The sequence below is a fragment of the Giraffa tippelskirchi genome, chromosome 1, assembly GCF_054371585.1.
Source record: "Giraffa tippelskirchi isolate mGirTip1 chromosome 1, T2T-mGirTip1v1.2.pri, whole genome shotgun sequence".
Lineage (NCBI taxonomy): Eukaryota > Metazoa > Chordata > Mammalia > Artiodactyla > Giraffidae > Giraffa > Giraffa tippelskirchi.
Window position 1 is genome coordinate 28,730,890 of NC_137275.1, and position 19,664 is coordinate 28,750,553.

Genomic DNA, 19,664 nt, shown 5'->3' on the forward strand with positions numbered 1-19,664 from the left:
CTCCTGTGTTTCCTGCACTGCAGGCAGAGTATTTACCCACTAAGTTATCGGGGAAGCCCCCAATATACTGTTATTTAAACTCCATTTGAATATTTCTAAGACAAAACAAACTCACTTAAAAAAGCTGTTCATCATTTCAGTTACTACTTAGCCACAGCTATAAAATTCTCTCACATTGAACTAAAATCTGTCAGCCATTTCTCTCAGCTCTACCCAGGAATAACAAACGTTGTTGACATTCCCATACCACCTCTTCTGTCCTTATAGGAGGACAGCTGTATCCTAAAATCTTTCCCGCTGTGCCCTAATCTTCAGTCCCACCAGATACCATTAATGATTAACAGAAAATTCCTGCTTTATTTTGACCTTTTGAAACTGACAATATCCAACCTTGTAAATGAGTTAATAAATTACAGGAAATGTACTAGATAGGAAGGTTTTCAGATAGTCAGTAGAGTGTAAAAAGCTATTGTCAATCCTAGTGTCTCATCCTAGTTTCCAAGATAATGTGATATTTGATTATGCAGGGTTTTATCCACTTTCTTTGTGATTTTGATGGTATTTGAGTTAATCCCTTATTACAAAATGACACTTAAGAAAGCTTTTGTCCCTCAATTCTGACTTCTCACCTTGGATATATACTTTGAACAGTTCACCTGAAAGACTTAGGGTGCAACAGCTTCCTCTATGAGCAATTTTCACCAAAACCAGGCATTTTCACCATTAATTCTAACAAATCCTAAAGAGAGTCTTTTTAAAAGGGAAAAAAAACCATCTTCCCCAGTCAGTATCCAACCACGACCACCTCCACTCCAAATCATAACACAAGAATTTCTACATATAAGCAATATATGATATAAAATAGATAACTAATTAGAACTTACTGTATAGGACAGAGAACTCAATACTCTATAACGGCCTATATGGAAAAATGATCTAAAAAAGAGTAAATATATGTATAATTGATTCACTTTGCTGTACACCTGAAGCTAACACATCATCGTAAACCAACTATATTCCAATTTAAAAATAAGAATTTATACCCTGTGTTATGTATACTTATTCTTTCACGGAGTTGAGGCAAGGATATTTAGGTGGTTAAAGGCATACCAGTAGTTGCCATCATATCACCCAAGATGGATTTCCCAATATTTAAATCCAGGAGGATGAGTTATTAAACATCAAAATAATTTAGAATAGGAACTAGGCCATTTATATACTTATTTTTAAAATATAGCATCAAAATACTGGGAAATATCCTAGACTTACTAGAATGAATGATGAATCAGGGATGAACACTGACTGCCTTCCCTGTGTTCTCCTACTGTATATGTAATAGGTATGTTGAAAACATGGGTCTCACCATCAGCAAAGTATTCATTCCCAACTACCACATCCACATTCCCAACCACAACAAAGTACTCATTCCCAGCTAGCGGGAACTAGCTCTTTCCAACCACTTGGAGGGACTTAAAAGTAGGGTTTTTACTTTTCTCATCATACAAATAAGGTCTAATGGTCCTTTTGAACCTCAAGATAACCACCTCATAATAGTCATGGTAATCTCTGGTTAACCATCAAAAATTTGTAAATTCAAATGTATTCCTTTTTATGGCTGAGTAGTATTCCATTGTATACATGTACCACAGCTTTATCCATTCATCTGTCAAGGGGTGGGAAAGGGTGGAAGGTGGGAGGGAGATTCAAGAGGGAGGGGACATATGTATACTTATGGCTAATTCATGTTGATATATGGCAGAAACCTAACCAATATTGTAAAGCACTTATCCTTCAATTAAAAATAAATTTTTAAAAAATTGTAAACTCATTTAAAGTGGGAAGTGTGACTCCCCCAGGTCATTTGTATTTCAGTCTTGTTGCCTTTGGTGGCAAAGGGAATCATACACACTCCTCTGCCTGTTCTCTTCTCCTTTGTCCTACTCTCTAGGCTGCTTTTAGTTCCTCCAGGGTTAACATAAGGAAAAAAGAAGCCAGCAGGAAAGGTAAGCAGCAGCAAATCTCATTCAGTGGGCAGCTTGGTGAGGTAGCGTTCCTTCCTCTGGTTACAGATGTTCAGAGTTTACACATTCTCTTTGGATGTGATTCTCTTTCCCCATCATCCCTGGTGATCACTCACATCATCTGACAACTTAAGAGCTCCCCCTGGCCCTTTGATTTTCTTTTGTTTTTTAATAAATTTATTTATTTTAGTTGGGGGCTAATTACTTTACAATATTGTAGTGGTTTTTGCCATACATTGACATGAATCAGCCATGGGTTTACATGTGTTCCCCATCCTGAACCCCCCTCCCACCTCCCTCCCCATCCCATCCCTCTGGGTCATCCCATTGCCCCAGCCCTGGGCATTTGTCTCATGCATCGAACCTGGACTGGTGTTCTGATTTTCAAATTGTCTGCATCTGCACAAAGGCGTCCTACTGTTGGTAGCCTACTGCCTTTTAGATAAATGTCTCCCCACCTCAAAAACACAAAAACAAAAACAAGGCAGGATAATTCCAGGCCAGTTTTGCTCTCCTGCCCAATCAGCATCAGGTACACAGGCCACAGCAGAGTCTCCCATTCACAGCCCAACCTTTGTTGCCCCAGGCACTTAACCAGCCCTCCTAAATGTACAGATTTCCTAAGGCTGAATCAGATACCTGACTATGGATCACTTATCAAGGTCTGAATGTGTTCTTTGAAGCCCTTCTTATGATGCTTGAAGTGAGAAGCACTCTCTTACCACTCTCCCAAACCCATCACACTGACTGACAATTTTCCCCCAAAATTATTTTGCCTAATTTCCAATTTTTCCTTCAGCTTACCCAGCCTTCTGTTAGAGAGTCTTGTGGTGGGAATGAAGCAAGAGTGGCAACACCAGGCCTCACACCCCTCCTTGAAAGGCCTGCATGACTGTGCCTAGTGCTTCACTTTGGAATGTAGACATACTCTCCATTTATTTTCTTCTTGGTTCATCTGAGCCCTTGGATGAATCTGCAGCAAAGAAAAGAAGGAGGGATAAAAAGCTTTCTTTTAACATTATCATAAAGAAGGCTGAACTGCGAAGAATTGATGCTTTTGAACTGCAGTGCTGGAGAAGACTCTTGAGAGTGCCTTGGACTGCAAGGAGATCCAACCAGTCCATCCTCAAGGAAATCAGTCATTATAATATTCATTGGAAAGACTGATGTTGAAGCTGAAGCTCCAATACTTTGGCCACCTGATGCGAAGAGCTGATTCATTAGAAAAGATCCTGATACTGGGAAAGATTGAAGGCGGGAGGAGAAGGGGACAACAGAGGATGAGATGGTTGAATGGCATCATCATCCCAATGGACATGGGTTTGAGCAAGCTCCAGGAGATAGTGAAGGACAGGGAGGCCTGGCGTGTTGCAGTCCAGGGGGTCGCAAAGAGTCAGACATGACTGAGCGACCTAACAACAAAAAGAACACTTCCAGTTTACTAGTTGGCATATACATTTTGATTCACCTACTTTCAGTATTATTTCATTCTTTTTCTTAACTTAATTTTCATTAAAGTTTATAGAATGCCATCAAATTCTGATCCATTGTGAGAAACAGAAAGGCATACCCAAAATGAAACTGCACAAAGATATTAAGAAAATTCTAGTTTCGTATCAATGAATCATGTCCCTTTGTATATACACATTTAATGGAGCATTCATTTCAAGGGGAAAGAGTCAACTTTTCTATTTCTGATTGTTAGGTCGAGATTATGAGAAAGATAAAGTCTGCAAGGAACTTGCCAGCCTGGGAAAAGATGACTTCACATCTTTGTAAGTATGATATATTCATTCACTTTTCCTGGTTACCTGACCTTGAATGAAGCTCAATGTGAGGTAACTTCAATTCAGCTTCAGGGGCTAAACTGAGCTCCACTGAGATTAAGAGGATAGAGTCCCAGGGTCAAAGTGGGCAGAGACGTTAGGCATATGGAGGCCATCCAAAGATTCAAGCTGAACTACTACTACCATGGTCTGAGAATTCGTTATAAGTTTACCAATGAGTTGAGAAAATAAACAAGCATAGTTTTCTAAGGTGAATTAAAAGGCAGCAGTACATGCTAGGACTGTGCCAAACAACATGACGAGAGCAAGAACAGGTTCATTTGGAGAAGCTTGAGAGAGGAAGGAACATGAGGCTGGTTTGATGGAACCCCTCAACTGCATCTTCTTCTGCTTTTTAAGATGAGATTTTGTTCTAAGTGAACCTATTTTTAAAGTCAATGTCCTATTTTTATTAGTCAAGAACATGTGTGCAGAATTCCACTAAAAAAACAATGGAAGAGACTTCATATTAAAATATGCACAAACATGAAGACTTTTAAAAATTCTGAGTATGTTCATTTTTCTCCTCAGGTCAATGGTCCTATACAGCAGAAAATTTCCCAGTGGCACCTTTGAACAGATCAGCCGTCTTGTGAATGAAGTTGTCTCCTTAACAGTAACCTGCTGTGCTGAAGGGGCTGATCCTGACTGCTATGACAACAGGGTAGGGACATGTGGTTGGCCTCATCTGTTGTGGCCCATAGAATGGAGTCGAGATAGGCCTTTACATCATATCTTGGGGAAATCTTAAACACCAACCCACCTACTCCAAGTTTAGGGGAAATATGAAGCCTATTATTCCAGAACTCAAATTTATTCTAGTATAGTGAACCAATTTTGCCTGTTGGTGCTACAAGGTTCAAATGAGAAAACTAGGGTGTACATTAATTCATGAACCTCCTGAAATAATTCTAATATTCTGTGTATCTTAGGAGCCTACCAATACGCACACCTGTATCATGCCAACACTGGTACCAACGGCCCTGGAAAAACTTAGCATTGGCTTCAAACTAGTCTGAGGTTCAAAAATTGCCCTATATATACACATACACTAAATTCTGCATTTTCTCCATTAGAGTATATCTGCAGAAATTTAAAACGCTGAAATGACAGTTTTCAAAATATAGACAGTAGCTAAAAGAGGTGGGACTATATGCGTTTCTAGCAATTTACTGATACTGTCATCAGGCCAAATAAAAATGGCATTTAACTACATCTTGATAAATGCCTCTACAGGCAAATATCTCCCTGTTCAAAATTGCAGCAGTTAGCCAACAGAAACAATGTTCCAAAGATATGATTAGAATATATTCTACACAGTGACTCTTACCCATTAATTGCTTTATCTGGCCCTTATCTACTTTCTAAGAATTTTATCATTTTCTCCCATAAATCACAAAAGCACATCATTTCAACCCTATCTTCTGCACTATGTTAAAATAAACAAGCAAGCTACCAATTATAATCAAAACAGAACACATTTTTATTTCCATTTTATTTTATGTATTTGCTAACCCATCCCTTGACAGGAGGTGGTCTCCAAGATTGTTAGAGACAGGTCATAAGAACAGCAATGGCATTGATGGTTTTTGGATTACATATTTCTTCTGTTGTTCAAAGCAATTTTTTTCTATAAATATGTTACTTTCTTTGTAAACTTTTCTTATTTGGAAGAAAGTAATAAAGGAAAAATAGGAAAGTTGCCAGGCAAAGAAATGGTGAAAGGTTCACTGTTTACTTCTGTTTTACAAAACTAATATCACATTGGTTTCCTTCATTGACAGGAAAGATCTTTAGAAGTTTTATCCTAAAAAGATAATCTTTTTCCCATGTAAATCCTCAAATAATTTTTTCCATGATGACTATTTCTATTCCATGCATCAAATTATTCCAGATATCAAATTCTTCCCCAAAAGAACAGTTTGTTGCTAAAATTGTTTGGTGGTATTACCATGGGCTTAGTCTGCCCACATGAATCAGGCTACCATTGTTGAGGCAGTAAATTAAGTTGTAGCACTGCTTCAACCATGATGCACAGGAGAATAAACTTTGGGGCTTTGGGAAAAAACAGAACCTCAGGCCTCATCTTTGACCTACTGAATCAGAATTTCTGTGTTATGCAGCCCAGGCATTTCCAATTTTTATACAGTCTGTGATATGATGCAAAAGCAGGTTCAAGAACCACTGTGTTCAAGAACACAGATCAATGTTGAAGACCAAGGCAGTCAAGGATTAAGAGTCTGTTCAAGTAACAAAGGGAAGGGAGGAGGGCAGAGAGAGGTCACCATTCTCAGCATAGTATTTAGAACAGAATGCAGATGGCAGATCATATCAGAATCAATGGAGTTTTTTAAAAGGACCTCCCTCATCTTCAGAGATGTTAATATCCCCATGGAGAAACACTGAACTAGAGAATCCAGCCTCTAAAGGCTGTAGTCACACACTGTCCACTCATTAGTGAAGGTTTTCTTTAGGTCCTACTCTGAGTCTCAACATAAAACTCTGTACTTGCCTGTAACTAGAATTATGCAACTTGTCATGGACAACTTTGTTTCCAATGAGAGTTTTCAATTTAGAGCTAAGATGCTATACCAGGTGGAGAACTACAAGCCTAGAAACTTGTATGTATGTGACTTTACTTGTTTTTCCTTTCTCACCCTAGACTTCAGCATTGTCTGACAAGTCCTGTGAAAGCAACTCTCCATTTCCAGTGCACCCCGGAACTCCTGAGTGCTGCACCCATGAGGGCCTTGAAAAGAAGCTCTGTATGGCTGCCCTGAAGCACCAGCCACAAGAATTTCCAACTTACGTAGAGCCAACAAATGACGAGATCTGTGAGGCATTCAGGAAAGATCCCAAGGGGTTTGCTGATCAGTAAGCAGCTTTCATCACATGTAAAACTTCAGGGTACAAAATAACAAACATGTTTAAACTAACCCCGTACTCTGTACAGACACCTCTTATACCATACCACAACCCAGACAATTTCCAATAACAGAAAATTGGCTGTTACCCAAGACAGCCCATCTTTGTCAGTGCTGATTATTATAAATGCCTTTTCTCAGATGAAGATGAAAGCAACTTTCCCCAACCCCCACCTTCTGTCATCCTAGTATCTGAAGCAGAATCACCTGGAATGCCTCCATCCTTGTGACATTCTCAAATAGTTAACAGCAGCTATTGTGATTACTCTTATGTTAGGGATCTTTGCATACTCCATCCGATAGGATTTTATTGCTGTGCACAACTATTTAACTCCAGGTAGAGCATAAGAAATAAATAGCCTTTTCTCATTCCTACAGTACATCCCCAGAAACAGCTGTGAACAAGATACATATTGCACCCCATAAGCAAACATATTACATTTATCTTCTCATCGTTTAATATTCTTGGGAGATTATATATTGATTCTTTAGACTTAGAAGACCATAAAAATGAAAAATTGACAATATTTATTTGTGATAATAGAATATATATATATACACACACACACATACACACAGAGAAGTCAAAAGAAATGTCATTAAAACTGGCTTTAGAAATAAGTCAAGGTGATAATTTTATAAAAATTGGTTGGTTTGCCCATGCCTGTAAATTTTCAGAGAGGATTTGGCCCAGGATTTCAGAGTCTCTTTAGACCCTTAGGGGCTTATACTCCTAAAAATGAATTTCAACAAATAAACAAGCCAATGCATAACAATTGTCTAAACTAAACAGATAATGAAAGGTAATTGCATTTCATTCATTTTAGTTAGTTTCATTAACGTTAATAAGCAGCCACCCCAGGCCATGCATATGGTAGAAGCTAAATGAATAAAGGGACAAATGACCTCTCTCAAGTAATCTACATGGAAATTTAGGAAAGATTGTTGTAATGAAAATATTGATTAAAAGTGACTAGTATATAGTGCCGCAGGCACCTCCTTCCAGCCCCAGTTCTGCTGGAGACGCAGCCCAGAGACTACATCGCCTTACAGCAAGCTTCTGAGCGGGTTGTCGGGCCCTGTCTTACTGCAGTGGCACAGCCCGCGCGTTCCAAAGCAGAGCGCAGCAGCCACCGTCCCAGCCTCGGAGTTTGGTGAACACAAGCCCCAGCGTGCCTGGAGTGTGCAACCTCTCCCCGAGCCTGGCGAGTCCCGGGTGTGAACCGCACTGACGGAGGGAGAGTGGCAGCCTCTGGGGTGGAGAAGAGCAGCAAGAAGACCAAGAAGAAACTTGCTGCTGGAGAGGAAGTCAAATTGTTGGCAGGTTTCATGGGTGTCATGAATAACATGCAGAAACAGAAAACACTGTGTGATGTGATCCTTATGGACCAGGAAAGAAAGATACCTGCTTGTCGTGCTGTCTTTGCTGCAGCCAGACACCTTTTTTTAACCTAAAGTTCACAACTAATATGCTTGAATCAAAGTCCTTTGAAGTGGAACTCAAAGATGCCGAACTTGACATTATTGAACAACTTGCGGAGTTAGCTTATACCACTAGAATTTCTGTGAAGAGCAACAATGTTCAGTCCTTGTTAGATGCAGCAGACCAGTACCAGATTGAACATGTGAAGAAAATGTGTGTTGAGTTTTTGAAAGAACAGATGCCTCAAACTGTCTTGGTATAAGTATATTAGCAGAGTGTCTAGACTGTCCTGAACTGAAAGCAACTGCAGATGACTTTATTCATTAGCATTTTGCTGATGTTTCTAAAACTGATGAATTTCTGCAACTTGATGTCAAGCAAGTTACACATCTCCTCAACCAGGACTGTCTGTCAGAGCAGAGGATCAGGTTTATGATGCTGCAGTCGGGTGGTTGAAATATGATGAACCTAACCACCAACCTTTTATGGTTGACATCCTTGCTAGAGTCAGGTTTCCTCTTATATCAAAGAATTTCTTAAGTAAAACAGTACAAGCTGAACCACTTATTCAAGACAATCCCAAATGTCTTAAGATGGTGATAAGTAAATTGCCTTAGTTTCCATTTACAACCTGATCATGTAGCCAGTTTCTCATGGACTTAAAACCCTTCAGAATGGATCAGACTGGGCAGCCAGGCAGAAACACTTGAGACCTGGCCCTTCTGGATAATCTGTTGAGGTGCTCAACTGTCTATCTGGAAGGAACTTAGCCTCATCCCTTATTTTATAGGAACGCATGTGATAGAAGGTAAAAAATTAGACTTTGTCTCATTTCATATACAGTAACTTTTTTTTTATTTATCTATTTTTTACTTTACAGTATTGTATTGGTTTTGCCATACATTGACATGAATCTGCCATGGGTGTACATGTGGTCCCCTTCCAGAACCCCCCTCCCACATCCCTCCCCATCCCATCCCTCTGGGTCATCCCAGTGTACCAGCCCCGAGCACCTTGTATCATGCATCGAACCTGGACTGGCGATTCATTTTATGTGTTTTGTTTCCTTTTTAAAATTCAAGTAGTGTACTGTGATCACGTTTTCTTTCTTGAAGAAAAAAGTTGGTTTGTTGTACCTGGAGCACATTTTTTGCCACATTCTTTTTTCATTTACTTAATTTTTATTGACTTGATTTGAGTTCCAACCAGACTGTAAAATGCCACTTAATAAAATTGTACAATTGAAAAAAAAAAAAGTGACTAGTATTATAACCCCTTCTCTATATCCCGGGTGCTTTTTATATATTAAAACTATAAAGTAACATGCATCCTTTTTTTCCATCAAAATACTTCTGAAAAAGTGAGTTGTTTCCCACAAATATTTTCATTAATCCTACTATTTTTCCCCCACAGATTTATGTATGAATATTCCATTAATTATGGACAAGCTCCTCTGACACTTTTAGTTGGTTACACCAAGAGTTATCTCTCTATGGTAGGGTCCTGCTGTACTTCACCAAACCCAACAGTATGCTTTTTGAAAGAGGTAGGTGTCATTTTATCACATAGTTAATGTACTTTTTTCTTCTTCTATTAATGCCATTCCTTTTAAATACTGTTAGAAAGATTAAGATTCTGGAATCTTAAAACATTTTTTAAATGCCTCTTTTTCATTTTGTTAATTGGAAAAACACACATAAGCATCTCTGGGGGAAATGTTCCTTTGGTCAGAATTCAGTTTTCTAGTCATCAAAAGGAATCAGAATGTCCCTTTTTTCTGCTATTTCTGCACACTGCTTTCAATGTATCCTGACCATCTAATGAGATTTTTCTCATTTATTTTCTAGAGACTTCAGCTTAAACATTTATCACTTCTCACCATTATGTCAAACAGAATCTGCTCACAATACGCTGCTTATGGGAAGGAGAAGTCAAGGCTCAGGTAAAAATTAAGCACAGCCAGCATGTGTAGCTATTTCTGTACTATCAATCCATATTAGGAGTCTCTAAGAAAATGTTTGCAATAGAAAATACAAACCATAGTGTTATGTTCCTACAACCCTCAAAAATAGTGCTCAGATACTTTTCATTTTCTCTACACAGAACATGAACAAAAGGAACAAGACTATTATAAAACCTAATTTGCTTTTAATCAATCTTTTCCATATACTCATCATAAGACTGGTAGACCACTAGAAATTATTTCCTCAATATTCATAATGCTGTATACTGCAAACACACAACCAAAAACAATCATTTTCTTATTCACCACCCATTACTTGCTTTCCCCATTTTTTCCTTGGGAAGAAAACTTCCTGAATTCTTTTTATATATCTCTTAACCTCCATGAGTTTATTTTAATTGCTTACTTTGTTCTAACCTTCACTTTGATTTTTGTATGGCTATGTTAATGTCACACTTTAATTTTGACAGTTTCTATGTTTACAATTCTCTCATAGCTCATCAGACATCTATATTTGCCAGCTTTATTTCTTTAGTATTTACAGTCTCTTTAATTCTTCTTACTCTGATTCACAAATTCTTTTCTCTAATGATAATGAAAGAATTCATGCTGGCACCAGATCTTAAGGTTCCCCCAAAGGGCATAGAAGCTACTTTCATGAGTCCTTTAAAAATAATCTTCCATTAGAACTACTGAAAAACTAAATTGATTTTCGCTTGAAATTCCCTTTAGTTTTTCTTTTGCATTAAGAGTATTAGGCATGTAGAGCACAGTAATTCATAGTATAAAACCTCCTATAAAGATGTACATATATAAATGTCTTTATATATCTTAAATATATAACATAAATAATATATAAGATATAATTTATATATCATAAACTTATACTTGCATTAGTGTGTACAAATTTACTCTGAAGAGCTGAGTATGAACAAAAGTTTAGCTAAAAATATTGCTGCCACATTTTTTTAAATAGGAAAAACATTTCCTAATATGCCTAGAATAGAGCATGTTTAAATCAATTATAATATATCCATCTGAGAGAATTCCATACAGTTAGAAATATTTTAAAAGAATATTTAATGAAAATAAAACATCACTAAAAGAAATCAAAGCTACAATAGAAAAAATTCCATTCTTACAGATTGGAAGAATTAACTGCAAAAATAGCCACAATATCCAAGGCAATCTACAGATTCAATGCAATCTCTGTTAATACCCACTGGCTTTTTTTTTTTGCTGAAATAAAAAGGCACCCTAAAATTCTTATGGAATATCAAAGAACTTCAAAGATATTACAAAGCAACTAATAAAAATACTATGGTACTGTTACATAAAAGCAAATATACTTAACATTACTGAATTATACAGTTAAAAATGGCTAAGATAGCCAATTTAATTTTATATGTTTTTGCCATAATTTTAAAAGAAAGATATAGAATCTATCCCTGATATAGAAAGTGAAAAAGGCAAATAGATAAACAGTATAGCAGAGTAAAATCCCTTATAATATGCCTTGTAAACCTTGTAATATACTTCAGGGTAATACATCAAAACATCAACATTAACTTGTGGTCTAGGGCTACAAGTCTTCATTATTTCTTTTATCTGTAGTTTCCAAATAAATTTATGAACAATTCTAAAGACTAGGAGGGGCCATGAAACACAACATTGGCCTTATGAATAGATGTTAGAGATTTCTTTATTACCATTTTAGGTCTAACATTTTAATCTTTAAAATGTATTTATTTGGCTGTGCCAGCTCTTAGTTGTGGTGCAGCATCTTTTCATTGTGGCATGAAGCTCCCTGACCACAGATTGAACCCAGAACCACTGGGAACACAGTCTTAGCCACTGGACCACTAGGGATGTCCCTAGATCTAACACTTTAAAGGCTTGCTTCAGCTACAAAAATCTGGTCAGAAGAGAAGCTCTTTATCAGTACTGAAAACATGAAGAGATTCATTGGGAATGACTGAATTTTCAATAGTGACTTCTGCACAAAGGATCTGCTACATGACAGATATGCTCTATGCAAATGTTGAGGACAAAGAAGTAAAACTTGGGTATTACTCCTCCAGACTATGTTCATAATGAAACCAAGAAAACTGAGAATATCAGTAAACTAATCATTTATTTTTAACTGTTCAGCCATCTCATCAAATTTGCCCAGAAAGTGCCTACTGCACATCTGGAAGATGTTTTGCCACTTGCTGAAGATATTACAACAATCCTCTCCAAGTGCTGTGAGTCTACCTCTGAGGACTGCATGGCCAAGGAGGTAAGAAAATCTTCATCATCGTGGACCACTTACTGAATGGCAGGCACTCTCCTAAGCTGCTTTTTACGTGCATCATCTCAGTGAATCCTCCTATGTATCCTATGAAATTTACATACACTGTTAACTCAATTTTACAGATGAGGAAACAGAAGATTATCAAGGATTAATAAACTGAAGTCCTACAACTAGTAAGTGGCAAAGTCCACACAAAAGCCAAGATTCTGATTCCGAAGACCTTACTCTACCTACAGAGCCCAGAGCATATCCACTAGCCATAGATGGTTACGTTTAAATTAAGCTTCAGTTCTTTGAAAATGCTAGCCACATTTCAAGTGCTCAGTATTGGACAATACAGACAGAAAATATTTCATCATCACCTGTTATCTCATTCATCATCTGTTCTATTAGACAACACTGAACTCATTATTAAAAGCTTCTAATGTTTTGTTATACTTGCTAAAATTTGATACTCATCCAACTTTTTCACCATTTTTCATTTATACCATCCATTCAAGTGTAGACAAATTTGTACTGTTACTTTAAGACAGAAGTCACTCCACGTCTGTGGACCTCTTTAGAAACAGATAATTTGACATCGCGTCTTTCTTTAAGGATACATTTCAGTGACAGGTGTTTCTCTATAACCTGACTTATAATGGCTAAGTGGGACTTTACTGTGTATATCTACTGCATATACCACATTTAGCTACCCGTGGTGGTGGTTTAGTCGCTAAGTCATGTCTGACTCTTGAGACCCCATGGACTGTAGCCTGTCAGGCTTCCTCTGTCCATGGGATTTTCCAGGCAAAAATACTGAAGTGGGTTGCCATTCCCTTCTCCAGAGACATTTAGCTACCTAGATTTACCATATTTTTAAACCAGTTCCCTTTTTATTGGATTTAGGTTGTTTCAGTTTAACATGGTAAGCCCCTTAATAGTTTTTAGCTAAATCTTCCCTTCATTCATAATTATTTTCTGAGAGTACATTCTTAGAAATCATACTGTTATGCTTTAAGGCTTTTAGTACATACTGACAAGGGCTTCCCTACTGGCTCAGTGGTAAAGAATCTGCCTGCCAGTGCAGGAGGTGTGGGTTCGATCTCTGGTTGGGAAGATCCCCTGGAGGAGAAAATGGCAACCTACTGCAGTCTTCTTGCCTGAAAAATCCCATGGACAGAGGAACCCAGCAGGCTACAGTCCATAGGGTCACAAAAGAGTCAGACACAGCGATTGAACAACAATAACATATTGACAAATTGCACTCCACAAATAGTCTACCACAGTACCTTGTAAGAGCATTCATGCTAACTTTTTTAAGCGTTCCTTATTTTTAATGAGACTAACTAGGAAACTAACAATGCACAAACACAATTTCTCTTGTAGCTTCCTGAATACACAGTAAAACTCTGTGACAACTTATCCACTAAAAATTCGAAATTTAAGGACTGCTGTCAAGAAAAAACACCCATGGACATACTTGTGTGCACTTACTTCATGCCAGCTTCCCCAAACCCCGAATTGCCAGATGTCAAGTTGCCCATGGACAAAGACGTGTGTGATAAAGGAAACACCAAGGTCCTGGATCAGTAAGTAGGGCTGATTTAATTTGACAGTACTGACATTCACTAGCATTAAGTGACAAAAGAAATTAAAATTGGAAGAGATGATAAGCCTTTGTCTGTTTTCCTCCGTCTAAGAACTGAGATACACCATGGGCTACATACACTGAGTTGCATATACCAGAAGTATGTGCATACTTAAGGCCTAAAAATGTTTCAGTTTGAATTAACAGGCCCAAAAAATCAATTACTGGTATTAGAGATTAGAATTTAGACTGAACTTGGACTGAAACTCTAATTTACATTTGTCTAAATACTCATCGGTTTTATAAATGCAAAAATATTGAGATGAGACAATGGAAGTGTTTACACAAATTACTTTCACAGAAAAGCTACTGAAGGTACCCACTTGATGCATTATATTGGATTCATTGTATTATCTTTGCACAAATGCAGTTCCATATATATCTGAAGTATTGATAGATCTGTTAATGCATAAATTTATAAACAAATGTATATTTGGTACATAAAGAATTTTAATTTAACTAGTCACAATAGCTTCAAAGCAACTATCAATAACTTGAATTTCAATGAGAATTTTAACTTAAAACGTGTTAGAGTCATTTTTAGTTCAATCTTATATTTTTAATTAAGCCAGGTGTTCTGCCATAATAATAGATATTAAATTTCAGAACATGACATGCATATGCAAATCTACCCATGTTAAAGAGTGTTATCTCCTTTCTCTCTCCTGCCAGATATATATTTGAACTAAGCAGGAAGACTCAGATTCCAGAAGTGTTCCTCAGTAAAATACTTGAGCCAACCCTGAAAAGCCTTGATGAATGCTGCCACTCTGAATCTTCTACTGCCTGTTTAAATGCGAAGGTACAATTTTCTATATTTTCTTTATTAACCTTGGTATAGCTCAAGGGTTAACAAACCAAATCTGGCCTGGTGCCTGTGATCTAAGAATGGTCTTACACTTTTAAATGGTTTAAAAATAGTATTTCATTATACATGAAAATTACATACAACTCCAACTTCAGTGTTCATAAGGCTTCATTCCTGCTCATTGTTTACAGTTGCTTTTGTGCCATGTTGGCAGTTGATTAGTTACAGCAGAGACTGCATGACACTTACAAAGCTTGAAATATTTACAGTCTGGCCTTATGCAGAAAATGTTATCCAATATCTGATGTAGATAACACTCATTTTTTAAATTAATTTATTTATTTTAATTGGAGGCTAATTACTTTACAATATTGTAGTAGTTTTTGCCATACATCAACATGAATCAGTCACGGGAGCACATGTGTTCCCCATCCAGAATCCCCCTCTCACCTCCCTCCCCATCCATCCCTCAGGGTCATCCCAGTGCACCAGCCCTGAGTGCCCTGTCTCATGCATCGAACCTGGACCAGTGATCCACTTCACATATGATAATATATACATTTCAACACTACCCTCTCAAATCATCCCACCCTTGCCTTCTCCCACAGAGTCCAAAAGACTGATCTTTACATCTGTGTCTCTTTTACTGTCTCACATATAGGGTCATCATTACCATCTTTCTAAATTCCATATATATGCGTTAATATACTGTATTAGTGTTTTTCTTTCTGACTTACTTCACTCTGTATAATAGGCTCCAGTTTCATCCACCTCATTAGAACTGATTCAAATGCATTCTTTTTAATGACTGAGTAATATTCCATTGTGTATATGTACCACAGCTTCCTTATCCATTCGTCTGCTGATGGACATCTGGGTTGCTTCCATGTCCTGACTATTGTAAACAGTGCTGCAATGAACATTGGGATACATGTGTCTCTTTCAATTCTGGTTTCCTCAGTGTGTATACCCAGCAGTGGGATTGCTGAGTCATATGGCAGTTCTATTTCCAGTTTTTTGAGGAATCTCCACACTGTTCTCCATAGTGGCTGTACTAGTTTGCATTCCCACCAACAGTGTAAGAGGGTTCCTTTTTCTCCACACCCTCTGCAGCATTTATTGTTTGTAGACTTTTTGATAGTAGCCATTCTGACTGGCTGGAGAAGGCAATGGCACCCCACTCCAGTACTTGTGCCTGGGAAACCCCATGGACGCAGGAGCCTGGTAGGCTGCAGCCCATGGGGTCGTGAAGAGTCGGACATGACTGAGCAACTTCACTTTCACTTTTAACTTTCATGCACTGGAGGAGGAAATGGCAACCCACTCCAGTATTCTTGCCCGGAGAATCCCAGGGATGGAGGAGCCTGGTGGGCTGCCATCTATGGGATCACACAGAGTCGGACACGACTGACGTGACTTAGCAGCAGCAGCAGCAGCATTCTGACTGGCGTGAGATGGTACCTCATTGTGGTTTTGATTTGCATGTCTCTGATAATGAGTGATGTTGAGCATCTTTTCATGCATTTGTTAGCCATCTGTATGTCTTCTTTGGAGAAATATCTGTTTAGTTCTTTGGCCCATTTTTTGATTGGGTCATTTATTTTTCTACAATTGAGCTGCAGGAGTTGCTTGTATATTTTTGAGATTAATTCTTTGTCAGTTGCTTCATTTGCTATTATTTTCTCCCATTCTGAAGGCTGTCTTTTCACCTTGCTAATAGTTTCCTTCGTTGTGCAAAAGCTTTTAAGTTTAATTAGGTCCCATTTGTTTATTTTTGCTTTTATTTCCATTACTCTGGGAGGTGGGTCATAGAGGATCATGCTGTGATATATGTCGGAGAGTGTTTTGTCTATGTTTTCTTCTAGGAGTTTTATAGTTTCTGGTCTTACATTTAGATCTTTAATCCATTTTGAGTTTATTTTTGTGAATGGTATTAGAAAGTGTTCTAGTTTCATTCTTTTACAAATGGTTGACCAGTTTTCCCAGCACCACTTGTTAAAGAGATTGTCTCTTCTCCATTGCATATTTTTGCCTCCTTTGTCAAAGATAAGGTGTCCATAGGTTAGACACTCATATTGATACATTGCCTGGAATTCTGATTTAACATCTCTCTGAAGAGTGTTTCAAGACAAGTAATTGTTATATAATCATTATTTTCTTACAGGGCCCTCAATTGACAAGGGAATTATCATCATTCATTCAAAAAGGACAAGAACTATGTGCTGATTATTCAGAAAACACGTTTACTGAGTACAAGAAAAAGTAAGGGTCTTGTTCTGGCTGATTCCTTCAAATTTATCAATAATAATAGCCTGGTATTGTGATTTAAAGCAGGATTGAAGACTTAAGATGTGTTAAGTGATCAGTAAAAAGAGGAGATGCAATTTACGAGTTGTAAAGAATAGTTAATCGAATACCTATATAAGAAAAAACAGTTCTTTTTGGGGGGGATGTCATGTATATCAGATGAGAGGTCAGTTAGAACACAGTCACAGAAACATAAATTCCAAGATCCACAGGGACTTGATCTAAAAAATATATAATTGACTCATATCAACACTCTTGCCATAAAGTTATCTGTAGTTGTTGCTATACACAACTGAGAAACTAAAACTGCTGAAAAATATTATCTAACTTCATGGCATATTGTCTGATAAGACAACCCAAACTTTCAATCAAGTACAGTGTCATCCATTATCAGTATATATTCTCTATAAACTGGAAATAGAAATGTTAATCAATAAGGTACAATAGCCATTTTTCTCAAGTCAAAGAAGAAAGCATGTCTATAAATAAGTGTTAATACTAAAATAATAGGTCATAACAGAAGTTTTACTGGCTTCCTAGAAAATATCTCTGTAAGATCATGTCATTCTCAATTTCATTAAGCAAATTTCTTAGATCTATTTCAATCATCAACAACACAGCCCTCAAATAAGCACAAATACAACCTCACAAAAAAATCTTTTAAAGAATCCCAAAAGGAGGAAACCTTCAGTGACCCCTATGAAGACCTTAACAAAGTCTAAAAGAAAAAAAATGTGAAAGCCTTAAGTTCAAAATGGTTGTTTCCCATTTATCAGGAGATTATATAATTAATAAATTACAGAGGTGGTATAGAATATTGTGGGTTATACAAAATTAAGTTCCCTGCCAACAGTTTTGTTTTGAACTCTAGGGTTACATGGGACAATTCTGTGATAATTTATATAATCTCAGTACGTTAAAAGTGTTAATGCAATAGAATTGACATTTGGGATTTTGAAAGTAGGGAAGATTGAAACCATTGAGTCTAGGTATTTAAAATCCCACACACCCTCTTTTTCTCCCTGTCTTCTGAATTGCATCTACTCTGACTTCCTTTCCCTCCCAGCTGGGACCTACTATTTTCAATAACTCTTTAATAAGCAAGCTAATCCCCCTCACCCTTCTGTCCTTTCCCAGCATCCATTATACTAATCCCAACTCTAGATAAATTTGGGTCTCCACTATGTCCCAATGCCCACTACTGGGCTGGCAAGTATCAATATTTCTTGGAAAAGTCATAAACCAGGCTGAGTTATCCATTATGAAGAGAGAGAGTTAATTTAAACTGGGAGGGAATCAAGAAAGTCAGATCCTAGCACCATCTTAAGTGGAGATGGAGAGTTCATAAAGAGCAGGGCTTAAAAAACACAGAGACCTTGTTGTGCCTTCCAGCATAGCTAGTTGAGTAGTAGGCAAACAGAAGAGATTACATATGAGAGAAAGTATATTAAGGTGACAAAGTCCTGTAAGGGAAGTACTCTTTGAGGAGTTTGAAATCTAGAACTGGAGAGAAGATGAAAGATTAGGGAGAAGAGAGGAGGAGGTCATCCATGTGACTGATGTAACTGAGTGAATGAAAGGGAAATAATAGGAATTCAAATTCAGCAACAGGTCGTATGTTTACTTTCATGATCTAAAAGAGACTTAAGTTTCACTTCCTAATCTTCAACTGAGGCATCAAAAATCATTCCACAGATACTCAGTTTTCTTAAGGGTAACTATTTTCCTTTTTTGTTGTTGCTGTTGCAAAAGATCTGAAGTGGCTACCATTTTGCACTGGACATGTTTATAGAATACATCTAGTAGAACTTTACATAAAATTGGCCTTTCAGACTGGCAGAGCGACTAAGGGGAAAATTTCCTGATGCCACGGAGACGGATCTCCAAGAGCTGGTTGCCAAGCTCTCAGACTTTGCCTCCAAGTGCTGTTCTATAAACTCACCTCCTCTCTACTGCAATTCACAGGTAAGAAAATTTAACATTCTACTTATCACTGCATAGTATGAAGAACTTGTATGGTCAGAATTGCTCATTTGTTATTGATTGCCTGTCCTACTCATGGGAAGTGTCTTGTTGGTCTTTTCAGATGCAGGTATCTTATTGGTTCATATCCTCCATTTGACCCTTTATTTTCCAGAAGTCATTTCAGAATGCTATATTCGAATAGTCAGAAAAGATAAGGAGGTCATTTCATTTCACTTTATGGCTAATTCAGAAGTAGTAATGACAATTCCAAGGATTTTGATGTCTCACCTGTAATATTTCTGGAATATAGAAGCAGGGTTAAGAACAGCTCTATGCTATGCTAAAACAGATTCTTCCTAGGCTCACCTTTCTAAAGTTCATGATATTAAGTCGAATTCCTATTGACTGGATTATACTATTGTTTGTTTTGTAGTCTATTGGGAAGGAAATACTTATGGTCCATTTTGGACCCATCATTTCTGTGTCTATACATAAAAATAA

The 19,664-nt window shown here is 37.5% G+C and overlaps 1 protein-coding gene and 1 pseudogene across 2 annotated transcripts in view; both read left to right on the top strand.

Moving 5' to 3' along the window:
- GC (GC vitamin D binding protein) overlaps positions 1-19,664 on the top strand; it is a 272,598-nt gene that overhangs the window by 243,115 nt on the left and 9,819 nt on the right. For both annotated transcript variants that reach the window (XM_081587147.1, XM_081587136.1), the window contains 10 exons: positions 3,727-3,796; positions 4,379-4,511; positions 6,510-6,721; positions 9,608-9,740; positions 10,042-10,136; positions 12,309-12,438; positions 13,822-14,024; positions 14,756-14,885; positions 17,056-17,153; positions 19,031-19,163. In XM_081587147.1, coding sequence (XP_081443273.1) covers positions 4,383-4,511; positions 6,510-6,721; positions 9,608-9,740; positions 10,042-10,136; positions 12,309-12,438; positions 13,822-14,024; positions 14,756-14,885; positions 17,056-17,153; positions 19,031-19,163 — 1,263 coding nt within the window. In that variant the 5' untranslated portion in view covers positions 3,727-3,796; positions 4,379-4,382. The remainder of the gene's footprint in view (positions 1-3,726; positions 3,797-4,378; positions 4,512-6,509; positions 6,722-9,607; positions 9,741-10,041; positions 10,137-12,308; positions 12,439-13,821; positions 14,025-14,755; positions 14,886-17,055; positions 17,154-19,030; positions 19,164-19,664) is intronic.
- Positions 7,568-8,811, top strand: LOC145538684 (kelch-like protein 7 pseudogene; annotated as a pseudogene).